General features: G+C 32.8%; 1 protein-coding gene across 1 annotated transcript; it reads left to right on the top strand.

Moving 5' to 3' along the window:
• Nucleotides 1-1,767: 1,767 nt before the first annotated feature.
• On the top strand, nt 1,768-7,270 carry LOC134272820 (probable serine/threonine-protein kinase pats1). Its single transcript, XM_062754986.1, has 4 exons — nt 1,768-2,191; nt 2,478-2,575; nt 4,559-5,741; nt 6,353-7,270. The coding sequence occupies exons 1-3, from the start codon at nt 1,768-1,770 to the stop codon at nt 5,180-5,182; spliced, it is 1,146 nt and encodes a 381-aa protein (XP_062610970.1). The 3' UTR covers nt 5,183-5,741; nt 6,353-7,270.
• The last annotated feature ends 6,065 nt before the right edge of the window (nt 7,271-13,335 follow it).

Raw genomic sequence — 13,335 nt, 5'->3', positions numbered from 1 at the left:
AAGTACAGAGATCAGAAGAGCAGAGAGTACAGAGCCCTAGAGAGCAGAGAGTACAGAGCCCTAAAGAGCAAATTGTACATAGCCCTAGGGAGCAGCCTGTACAAAGACCCATACAACAGATGGATCATATAGAAGAGAGTCAGGAAAGAGAAGAAGAAATACAGCATCATGATGCAGAGGGGGAAGAAACAGATCAACATCCAGTAGAGACAGAGACGGAGCAACAGCAGCAACATGCTGAAGCCAGAAGTTCCAGATCTGAGGATAAAGAAGAAGAACCTGTACCAGTTCCACTAAGAAGAAGCAATAGGGAGAGAAGAAAACCAGATTGGTTAAACCCCCAGGAATTTGTTTTAGTTCAGCAACAGCAGCAACAAGAATGGATGAAGAAGTGTGACTATCTACATCGTTTGAAATCTTCAACGGAAATGAAATCATATGAAAAGGAAATAGTTCAAACCATGTTAGATATTTTAAAGAGAAATTAATCTGTTTTTAATTGTACATATTTGTTTTTATTTCAGATCGTCCAGTTAACTTGAAGAATTGCAGGAACAGAGCAGAGTATAGATGGTAAGTCCATTAGAGAAATGACGGGGACGTCATTTTCTAATGGGGGGGGAGTTTGTAGTAGAGATACTTTTATTTGAAATAATAAAAGTTGGAGTGATTTTAAATGAAATAAAATAAATATTAAATATAAATTAAATAGACTAAATAAACTGTTAAATAAGTTATAAATGATAGTTTTCCGTTAAAGTTTATTCTTTTCTTTCTTTACTAACTTGGGAATTTAGTGCTATAGTTATACACCCCTTTGGATCCACACCTGTACATACACTTATACATGACCACACACATATCTATTGGTCAGTTTTTGAAATACTTAGTTTTCATTGGTTAGTGTTTTGGTCTTTGTGGGGTAGTGAGTTTTATTCAGTTTAGACTCTAGAATTCTGATTTCTTATGAGAAGACGTAGTTTACTTTGCTGTTGAAATATTTATTTCCAAAGACCTTGAGACCTAAGACAGTTCCAGAAATGTAAGTTTTTACTTGTTTTATGCTACAATATATGTTTTCTATAATATTTATGTTAAAAATATGAAAACAAGATATTTTACTTTTAATTGTTACATTCTGAGTTATCTGTCTATTTATTCAGATATTGATAAATCTGATGAAGTTTTCCTATAAATTAAATAGTATATAAACCTGAAAATAGTTTAAAGTGAAGATTTTGGTAATAAGATAATCTAAATAATTATTTATTTTGAGAAAGGTATTTGTATAGAGCAAGTCCTTATTATTATATTTATTGTACATAGGTAACACCATAAAATAAAGAAATGTATATTTGAATTGGAGAAAGTTCAGTTCCATAAATTGGTATGTCTATCTGTATATATATATTTATGATTTGTAAAGAAATATCAAAGAAAGATAACTCTTCACAAGATTGTAAAGTATAATTGCATTATAAGAGTTAACTCCCTTATATCATGTGTAAAGTATATTTCTTGTGTATTATCATAGTAAATGATGATAATTTATTGTAAAAGGGAAGACAGATAATTTGTTATATTTTATAATCGGAATGTTTAATTGAAATACTATTTTGTACATATTTTTATGACGCAATTTGTATATTGCAGGACTTCGTTATATTATATTCCAATCATCTAAAGATATCATCAAAATAAACGTATAAATTATCAACTGTGTTTTCCATCATCATTGCCGGGAATACCCGCTACAATACTAAAAAGATGAATATTGAAGAAACAAGGGATCAGAAAGATACATCGAGTAAATCAAAAACTCATAAATCGGGAAGTGATGAAGAATTGTTTCCTAAGAGCTTGGATACAGGATCTGACTCACCTAAAGGAAATGAAGCGGTGGGATTTATAGATAACGAAGAAATACATGAAGACAAACAAAATATTCCAAAGAATTCAGAAATGTCAGGAATATTTCGAGTGTCCAAAGATGTATCGGATGATCCAGAGAAAAAAATCACCATGGTGGACTTTGCTGGACAGTATTCATATTACGCTTCACATCAGATTTTTTTGAGTCCTCGGGTTTTCTTCATTCTGGTGCTGAATATGGAGAAGAAGTTCGATGATAAGGTTGGCGAAGAAGTGTGTTGTCAGGAAGGCTCCGTTTACGGGGGATGGACACACAGAGGTTTACTTCTTTTACATGACATTGTGCATTAGTTTATTAGTACAGAAAAATCAGAATTAATAACAGAATCTTCATTTCAAAGGCCATCTACCAATCTTATATACTCATTAAAATCAAATTATGAAAGCAAAAATAACCATGAATGTTGATATTTTTCTCAGATTATCTAACATTCTGGGCAAAGTTCATTCATCAATACAGCAGTAATTAGGTCCCAGTTCTACTCGTAGTCACACATGAATAGTCCATGTAATAATTTTTTATGATTTATAATTATTTTATTCAGATTATCTTACATTCTGGGCCAATTCCATTCATCAATACAGCAGTGAGGAAGCTCCTGTTATACTGGTTGCTACTCATGCTGAAAACAAAACAGAACAGGTATCTAAGATCTTAATTGCAATACTTAATAAATTCTTTTGAATCTCACTATTAATTAGCTAAATGTGTTGCCCGAGCTATAGTTACTTGTAGCTAATAGATATTTTGATTATGGAATAGAGAGGTAATGCATCAGGAACAGCGAAAAGTCGCGATAGATAAAAATAATGTGCAATGGATATTTATGTAGTCCATTTTGATTTGTTCTTCATATTGTGTACTTAGATGCAGCATGCTACACAAGGTTCTACATTTTGGGGTAGAGAATTCCTCAAGGGAATGAAAATGTCAAATTTCGACGCAAGAACTCTCTTGAAATGTAAAAATTTATCATAGCTAGATTTTGAACACAATATAGGAGAAAACTGTAAGACAACTTGGACAAAAACTTATGTTCCAAGATATCAAAGTGACACCGGAAAGCGATTAGACCAACGGGTTGCTTGTAATCTATTTATATCTCGCCTGAAATTTATGTCACAATTCTGTCTTAACGTAGAACCTACTTCGCATAACATCATCACTAGTGAATGTATTAGCCTATGCTCAATCCATTATGACGTCATAATTAATTCAATGTCACTTTTTCCCGTACTTTACATCTTCAATAGAATTGGTAGAAAATACTTCATTTTGAAATTCACAGAATTCAATTTTAAAATCATGCCAAAATAATCTTAATTCAATTTATATATTTTTGGGGCTTAATGACAATATATTTCTGTAATAAGAGAAACCTATAGGCACTTTTTATTTACTAGATCTTGACCTTAGTTAAGTTGACAAATCCAAGACAGTAGACTATCTTGTTCAATGAAATTACAATGTATACAAATCACTGTAATAATGTGAATAGTATATACCACTATGTAGGAATGCAAAAATCCTAGGAAATCTTCAGTTGCCAACTAAATAGTGTAATATCTTGTTGAAATGTGTCTAAGTCAAATATGTACGTGTTGTAGATCTTGTAATCGTGTGTACATTTTGTGATATCTATAATGAAATGATGTGCATTCCTTTTCATAATTATTTGTTACTTATTCATATTCTTGGTGTTTGATTACAATTTTTCTATTAAATATGATCTTTTAAAATTAAAAGTACAATTTTTGATAAACATGTTTAATCTAAAAGAAACCCCAAACAGTCCTAATAATTAAATCCCGTTTTAGTGCAAAAAGGTCAAGAATATTAGCATCGGTAAATAGCCCATCTCTCATTAGTTAGAGGGGTAAGGTATATATTTTATTGACTTTTTGTAATCGTTTGGGTATGTTCTTCATCATATTAAAGATTGAAAACATTGTGACAAAGACTTTTGAAAAATATTTACAAATGTAGGGTGGAGAATTGACTAAAAAAAATAGAGTCCATTTGCCTATTTTTTTTTTTTAAATGTGGAGTTAACTTTTATGTCAATTGAATAAAAAAGAAATTAATCTTGAGAAATATTGCTTAATATTGTTCAGTTTATAGAGTCTATAAACAACGATGTTTGAGAAGGTATTTTTGTGATTTTTTCATATTCTCTTCTTGACAAATACCCCTAAAATTAACTGAAAATGTGTAGTCGCAGTATGTAATTATCATACCAAGATTCGCAGGCTCTACTAGATTTAAAAACAAGGAAACATACCATGAGCTTTTAACTAATTGATAAGCAAGTACTAATTTATCATTTTGAAAAGTTTGAAAATTTTGTGACAAAGACTTTTCCGACATAGGTTCTACATTAAGCCTTAATGATCATTGATATTTAGATAAATGAGATAACTCCGATAGAATAAATGTTAATCCTTCTTAGATTAAACAAGTTGGGATATTTTTGAGTCCAGTATAAATTTTTGGATAAATTATCATAAGCATTGATTCCATTTTGGTACATTTTTGGAAAAATATAAATATAAAAGCAACATTTTTATGATTAAATACAGGTTTTATTAAATTTATATTTTTAACTCAATCTTATGTGTTTGCCAGGAGGTAGAGGAGTTTTTCTTTGATATATGGAAAACTTTGGAAACAGAGGACAAGTCCCTGCAAGGTCACCTTGACAAAAGAAGGAAATTTGCCGTAGGTTTCCATGACAGTCAAAGCATTGAAAAAATCAAAGAGTCAATTGTTAAAGTTGTTCAAAATCTTGGCCACTGGGGTGAAAAGCTTCCATACTCTTGGGCTATGTTTGAAAAATTCTTCCAGGAAAAGAAAAAGCTGAAAATTATTTGTAAAGAAAAGCTTATGGCTTTTAACCAAGCACTGCCACAGAACATAAAATTGGAGAGAGTCGAAGATATTAACACCATGCTGCAGTTTTTTCATGACATTAGAGAGATTCTACATTTTAACCAGAAACTCCTGGGTGGAATAATTATCATTGATGTTCAGTGGTTTGCAGATGCATTCAAAAACGTAATAACTGATAAAAAACACGCAGAGGAAGATTTATATCAGCATGCATCAGAGTGGTGTAAATTCAGTGAAAATGGAGAATTGGGTGACACTTTGCTGTCTGCAATATGGGAAATGAACAACAATGGATACATGGAACACAAAGAAAAAATCATGCTCTACATGGAGAAACTACTAAGTAGGACTTCTGGCTAAGATGGAAGATAAGAAATGGTATGTCCCCTGTATGAACAAGAAACCATTTCCTGCGGAATGTTTCTCATCATACACTGCCTCATCCATCCTCTGCTACATGTTTGATGTTCTTCCTGCTGGAATTTTTCAGCGTCTTGTTGCAAGTTGCATGCAGTTTCCATGGCGTATTGTAAAAGAAAGTAAAAACGGAAAAAAACAACCATGCGTTTACCAAACAGCGGCCGTGTTTCTGTTTGAGAAACACTGCGTTCTGCTTGGAATGACCCAATCAGAAATTCAGTTGCAGGTGTACGTAATTGAGGGAGAAGTTGATATACCCACATGTTTGAGGATAAGGGAGAAAATTGAAGATGAATTGCACACTTTGTCCAGGACATTTCAAAGAAATCTTAAATTCCATATTGGCTTCAAATGCAGACCATTCGGCTTTTGTGACAGTGAAAAAAGTCATGTGATCAAGGAATCCGAGCTAACAGAGCTGCCTTTTTTGTGCCCTTCCTGTCCTGTAGAGAAAAAGCACAATGTTGACCCGACAGAAATCCTCAAATACTGGAAACAGGTACTCTGGTATATTATCTTTAGATGCTGAAATAAAACAGATATGTTCTGCAAGATACAATAAAATAATAGTACTGTAAAATGTTTTTTAAATAAGCCAAATATAATTCTTAAAAAGTTAAAATAAAAAAGAATAGACCTGCGAGAGAAAATCAAAACAATATTTTTTTGAAATAATGTGAAAGAAAATTATTTTTGAACTCATTAGAAATACATTGATTTTCTTCTATTTCATATTTTGAATTTCTGTCATTTTTAAAGCTATCAGTACTTAATATATAGGTATTCGAAAGTACAAAAGCGCTTTGAAATTTACAAAATTTATGAGTAGATATATTTACCAATGATTTTGCTTCAAATTTCTAAAATATAGATTAACAAAATATACAAAAAATCTAAAATAATTATCACAAGTATTTTAAAGTAAATTTAAAAAAAACAATTTAAAACGATCTAGTCTTTTTATGTTTAAAAATAAACTATCCAGGCCGATAGGAGAAAAATGCATTTCATATCATATGGTTTTCTTTGTTGAAACACTTTGTGCATTTTGTCATATGAATTTTTCCCTGAATTTTCTTATTTTCTTCTAAAATAAAAAAAATGTTGCAGATGAAGGCAATCGCTGCTAAGACTCCAGTGGCCTCTGGACAAGACCTGAGGGACCGATCTCGATTTGCAAAACTTGGAATGGCAACAAACGATGTGTTAAATCAGGCATACAGGGATATACTGGAGATGGAGGTGCAACCTTCCGACATTGAGAGGAAAGTTAAAGCATCACCTGTTTATAAAAGATTGCGCCCAGAACAAGAGCATCTCTTGCAGGATGCTAAACATTTGGGATACAAAAATTTTGATATCTCATTAACATACACATTAATCAGAAACATTTGTAAAACGATCCCGAAACCAACAAAAGGAAAATGGGGAGACGAACCCGCAGCAGGAGAAGTGACCGTGGGTGATGATATAGAGAGAATTAGGTCAATCCGGAACAGTTTGACTGCACATGTGTGTTCTGCTTCCACACCTCAGATAGAATTCAATAACAACTGGTCAATGATGTCAGATATCTGCAAAAGATTAGAAATCTTCACTGGAAAGAAGTACTTCGATGATCTTAATAATATTCAAAAACTAACCTTAAAGAAAGAAGATGAGAACACTATTATAGAAAAGGTCAAAATGGAAAGCCAGCATGAAATGGTGAAAGCAATTATGACAGATGTGCAAGAAATTAAAGCAGCAGTATTGGGGGCTGAAAGCAAGCATGCTTCGAATGTTTAAATGAAAGTGTGAATTTATTCATTAACAATGAGTTTGAAAGCATATCATTTTTGAAACTCTCTTTACTCAAGGATTGTGTTTTTGTATCCCAACTAAACAAATTGTTCAATTGAGTTATTTTGAATATCTTTTGGGAAAATATTCAACAGTCATCTATCTTTTCTTTTGGTGGGACTGATTAATATTCCATATGAATAGATAATTAAGTGATGTTTATATGTCTAAAAAGGGGAAAGTGAATGATATTGAGCGTAAATATGAAGTCTTGCGAAGGGAGACTTTGACTATCGACTGAAAGGATGCAATGAACAATTATCTCCTGTAAATAGTTTTTATCATACACTGCGTTTTGTATCCTCTGCTACGAATTTGATGTTCTTAATATGATCCCTGTTAACATTTTTATTCCCGTGTAACGAGATACATGAAATATCATTCAAAGAGTGTTAACTTCAAAAGGTATGGAAAAACGGTATTTACAAGAAAGCATCTTTAATTTGTCTCTATTGGGAAAGAATATGTCCTTAAAGAATTCGCGAACAACTGTTTACAGACGTTCAATATAATTGAGAAAATAAAAGGCTAACGTTTGATGAACTAGTACAAATTAAAATAATTGTACTTTCTATCAAGTACCTTCTTAAGGAACCTGAATTTCAAAAGCAGCAATATGTGGCTTTTATGACATTGAACAGTGTCACCTGTCGTTAATACTATTATCATCATAAAATATGTTACTGACTTCTGAATACAGGTAAGAGATTGATATGTTTGTGTCAAAACATAATAAACTTATGTACGCTATGGTCAATTAAGTTAACTTATACTGAAAGAGGTTTATTATCCCCTTTCTTATTTCATTAAAATAGTTATAAATTAATCACAATAAAAATTTTACATAAAGGAGCAATCAATCAATCAACTGAATAATAGAATTATGCAGGAAATTAAACAATATTTAATACTACATACAGTGAAATTTTCGCCCCTTTTACCTATGTCGGAAGTGGACTATCTTAAACAAAAATCTTTCTGGGCGAATTCAAAAGGGGCAAAGTTGTATCAAATGAGAAAGGGCCAAAATAACACGGAGCGAAAATATCCCAGTATACAGTACATCGTTTTACCTATTTTTTTTTTACAACTAACTGAACTTATATGCAGCATACACTTAGAGTTCACATTGTAAATGTAATGTAACCATTTCCCCGCAAGCACCTTAAAGTCCGGTAAAAGTTTCTCTAAAGTTCAGAGTAAATATTATTATGATGTAAAATTTAAAGACGTACAACACACTGGGGGAGATAACTCTTGCGATTTCAATTGAACGTTTGACGTGACGTCAAATTTAACATCAAAAATAAAGCGTCAAAATGACGAGTAAAACGATCCCGATGTCTATCAATCATAAAAGAAACAAGTAGAGGTTTTTTAAAAAGCTTACTGTCTTAAACAACCTTAAACAGTAAACTGATCTACATATCAGGACTTATCACTTTTTTTTAATTTCTTGATTTTGTATTTCTAACTTAGCTTTTTACTGGCTTTGCCCTACCGCGGTTGTCGTTCGGTCATCTCCGTAAACTTTGACTGGCCGAGAGCTTTCGGTTAACCTCTGCCCATTCCGTTACCTTCTACAAACAAGAAAGGGAAAAAGAATAATAAAAAATTATAAACCCTGCAAGCAATAAAAATCATATTTTACTTACAATGAAATGAGAAATCTTTTTGATTTATGCTATTAAAAAATAGCATGTTTTTTAGAATTCATTGCTGCTGATTTTGTTCTTCGTTTTGCCATTTTTTTATGATTGAAAATCTTGCAGAATTGTTAAGTCGTACGAAAATTAGATCATCAGAAAGTTATCTCCCTTGCGTTGAACAGCATTTCAACCAATGAAATACCTAAAATGTTCTCATCATGCAATTTCTACCAATCACAAAAGAGAGGAAGTGCATAGTCCGAAGACTGTAAAAAAGACTTCAACTATATAATACTGTCTTCCAAGGAAGACTGTAAAAAGGAATATGGGGCTTTGTCATGTTGGCTGTGATTATGAGTACCTTACACAATCCACAAGTATTTATTTCTAATTAACCCGATAAAACTCCGTAAAAAGCAAGACATAAAATACCATCCCTTAATGTTTATTTCATTTCATATACAATTAATTGTATTCTTGATCAAAGCGCAGCATTTTTTTTAATCTGAAAATTTTATTTTGCATTGCCGAAATTCTCATTATGTACAATTGGCTATAATGATTAATGGTCTTTATTATAATTTGCGATATATTTTTTTCCTTCTGTTTAATTCAATAAAACAACAATAAACAAACAAAAAACATTTTAAAATGTAAAATCAATGTTGCTCTCAGACCCTTACTGATCAAAGAGGAACAACTCTGAAAATGTAGGATATGTTTATTTTCCTCCCTTTATTCACGGTTTTCCGCATACACAGCATCAGATACATTTACAGCAGGACCTGATAAATCCGAGAATTGAATACAAATAGACCTCATACACACAATGTAAGTATAGTAATGTAAGTATAGAATTGAAGAGAATTGTTTACTAGTACTGAAATTATCTGAATTTATGAATATCCTATTGCAGCATTGCATATCGTTTGACTTTCTGACACTGTCAACAATGTCGGTTCGCATTTCCTCGAATAAAAAAAACGTAGCTATAAGATTTTTAAAAATATCAATGTGCGATTTGATATAAATTAAAATAGATGAAGAGTTTAATATTTGATATTTTGAAGTTAATGAGGACGAATACGGAATTTTCCCTTTAACATTACTAGAAGCAACGACATTGAAAGAATGCGTACAATATCGTGCGGGGTGTACATGTATGCAAATGTCAATGTATCCCCACGGCCACATACTGTCTCGTTTGAAATAATGACCTGAAAGAAACTATAATTATTCCATTTATATCACAGGAAAGTTTAACATACACTTTTTTTTGATAAATAAAATTAAAGAAATAAAATTAAAAATCAACATATTCAACATAACGTATCCAGGTTTCATGTTATATGGATATGCATAACGCATACATGTATGGGCTAAACACACTAAAATCCTTCTGTAAGTTTTTCCTGATACATATAAAACCAGGAATCAATATTTATATATATATATATATTTTGCATTCATGAATTTAAAAAACTAATGCATACCTCCGGATTCAAATGACGAAACACTAGTATATTTGCACTGTAAACGACGTTTCGTCAAACGCTAATGGTCTTCGACGCAAACAAGAAAGGGGTGGGGGTGGTAGGGGTATTCAAAAATTGCCTAAAAATTTACATATATATACGCTTTACATATGAGAACTTTTAAATATGTAAGTTAATATATTTTTGAAGCAAAAGCAATATTCCAATTTGATTTTTTTAAAATGTGTATTTGTAGATTCATAGCAAAGTGATCGACCCCCGTCTGAAAGACGCGCGGGAACGTGATTTATTGAGAAAGGGGGACGGGGTAATTTTCCGCTATTTAATCAAAACTGGTCGTACAAAAATTATACAAAAAATTATGAAGATTATTTTTACTACCAGCTACCTAAAGAAAGTTTTTTACCCAAATTAAACGACAGGTTTTTTCACAAAAAAGTTTGAATTTGAAAAATACACAATTTTCAAGGCTTAAATAATTCATAGTTTTTCAATTTAAGGTCTTTAAAAATTGTTTTGATGATATGTATATCAAAAAGATGACTATGTTTTTGTGTTAAATGGTTAAAGGAATAAGTCAATGAAATTTGACATTTATATCTAACCTGGCTTTTTTGAAAATCAAGGTTTAAGTAGTTCATTGATTAAAAATTTTCTCTCCTTGTAAACAACTAAAGGGGGGGGGGGGGTGGTAACTTTTGGAAATCCCTGTCCAAAAACCACTCGAACGATTTTGTCCAAAATGTGCATACATGCAGTAGATATAGTCATGTACTAAATATACAAAAATAACGAAAATTAAACGACAGGAATTTTTGGGGGTAGGTGTGTTGTACATCCTTAATAAGGAATATACATAATAATGCTTGGATCGTACACTAGTATTGTACATTTAAAAACCATGAACATAAATACAGCTCCGATTTTGTACTACATACAGTGTATGTGACACGAATGCAGCTCGACGCCATTTCGTCTTCCTTTGGTACATGAAAACATGAGATTAAATTATTCATTTAAAATAAAATTCATAATTTTGATTTTGTAACGTAAATGAATAATTTTACTAAAATGTAAATTTCTAGACCCACATTTATATAATTCAAATGAAAATCATTCAATTTTTTCCCATATCTAATCTCTATATTATGCGTGCTATTCCGAGTCCAATATCTTGTAGTATAAAAACGATTATTATATATACATAAACCAAAGTTATAAATTGTCATCAAAATTTATTTAAAATTTTTTTATCAGAAACAACCGATTTTGTCTATAATATTATTTACACGGTGCAGCTTGGAGGAGAATTTTCTGGACACTCGGTGCGACACGGAGGGAAATTTACTGGATACGGTGCGACACGGAGGACATTGGCTGAAATTTTTCTAGACACGGTGCGGCACGGTGTGCCTACCTGTATATTTCAAATCCACACACACCGTGCTACACCGTGTACACGGTGTAATGCTACGTTTACACTATGTTCCCGGCAGCCACGGCAGCCCCGTTTGCCCGAAACGTAGTGCGCCGTGAGATTTTGGTTATTTTCCCCTCTTTATCCAAGTCTTGACAAGTTCTTTTGCGGTCTTCTACGGTCTTCTACGGAATCCGTGATGGGCCGTAGGAAGAAGTTGCCGTGGAGTGCCGGAGGCTCCACGGCGCACTACGGTTCTGCCACGTTTGCCAGCACGTTCCCCCCAGGCCTCTTACGTTCTGATAGGTCCCCTCTCGTTTCTCGCGTTCTTATGAAGTTCGCAGCTAGGATAAGGCTGCCCGTAAAATATCAAACTGTTCAAACTGTATAGTTACTTGTCTGAACTACCTAGATATGACGTCATAATAGAATATGACGTTAAGTCACTGCATACTTGAGCTGACATGACGGGGAAAGTGTCATAATTATTACACGGCATGTAGATTTATTATGGGGATTTGTGTTTAATTCAAGAGTAGGGTTTGTTTTTTAAGCTTGTGTGTGTAGTTATAATGTTTAACATTTGATATTTAAATATCTCTATTCCTTTTGCTTGTTTGATATGCATATATTCAAGCAATAGCAAAAAATTGTGTTTGAAACGCTCTCCTAACACTTCCGTAGACAGAGTTAGAATTTATGAATCGTGTTTATATTGGACTAGCACAAGTGAAAGACAAGGATAAATTAAAGATATTCTGCGTGAATCTGAAAGAGAAGAATGTCATCTAACTGAATTTTGCTGGGGGATTGTATGTAGTTTAACTGTTTTTGTATAAATCGCGATAAAGAGTGGAAAATACCCCTTCTTACGTTGGTAATTTTAATTTATCGTAAAATATTTTCTTAAGAAGAAAAAATTAAACCTGCCCCCAGCACTTTTTAGGTACCATGGATCACGGTGAATAGATCTATGTAACAAACTTTGCACAAAAATTGTGTTATGCACTTGTGCCGATGCGATTTTTGTGCAACATTTAAGAATATCAAAAATGTCCGTCACGTGATCAACACAGTCATCTGACATCACAGAAATGCTTTATTATAATACCTGATTAAACTGTTATCTCAAGTTGACTACAATTTCCAACAAGGATAACATATTGAAATTAAAATATAGCTCAAAATAAACTGTATATTTTTTTAGACATTTTAAGCCTTCGGACAGCCTTATCATAACTGCGTTCTTATACGTTTCTCACGGTCTGTCAAGTCTTTCTACGTATGAAACCTAGACGCCAGGAAACTATGGATCACGTTTGTACCAGAGAAGGTCTCCTAACCAGAAACAATCATTGTATCATGACCCTTCGAAGATAAAACATCATGAATTCCTAAGACGAAGATTTTATTTTCGCGTGTTTGCTGGGTGCATACCTAAAATCACTTCGTCAAAATGAAGAGAACCAGCAGCAGTTACAGAGAGGAAAGGCAGGAGTGCAGCAACTAGGAATGAGACGAATAAGACGGATGAGAAGGCGGAGATCCATATGGATCCATAATGAAACTTCTCTGCAGTGCCCGGCTTTTATATGCTTCCTCTCAGACCGCGTGCGCCGTGTCAGACTGTAGTAGAATGCAACGCACCGGGACCATCAAGCGTAACATGCCGGGACGAACCGCGATTGA

The sequence above is a fragment of the Saccostrea cucullata genome, unplaced genomic scaffold (assembly GCF_032062105.1).
Source record: "Saccostrea cucullata isolate Sc308-1 unplaced genomic scaffold, CSIRO_AGI_Scuc_v1 ctg8218, whole genome shotgun sequence".
Taxonomy (NCBI): domain Eukaryota; kingdom Metazoa; phylum Mollusca; class Bivalvia; order Ostreida; family Ostreidae; genus Saccostrea; species Saccostrea cuccullata.
The sequence above is the reverse complement of the archived record's forward strand: the minus strand, read 5'-3'. Positions and strand labels throughout refer to the sequence as shown.

What these genes read in the sequence shown, in the direction of transcription:
- LOC134272820 (XM_062754986.1), top strand. Translation starts at nt 1,768, where the DNA reads ATGAATATTGAAGAAACAAGGGATCAGAAAGATACATCGAGTAAATCA. An exon ending in CGGGGGATGGACACACAGAG is followed by an intron (nt 2,192 to 2,477) that starts GTTTACTTCTTT and finishes TATTTTATTCAG; the next exon opens with ATTATCTTACATTCTGGGCC. An exon ending in CTGAAAACAAAACAGAACAG is followed by an intron (nt 2,576 to 4,558) that starts GTATCTAAGATC and finishes TGTGTTTGCCAG; the next exon opens with GAGGTAGAGGAGTTTTTCTT.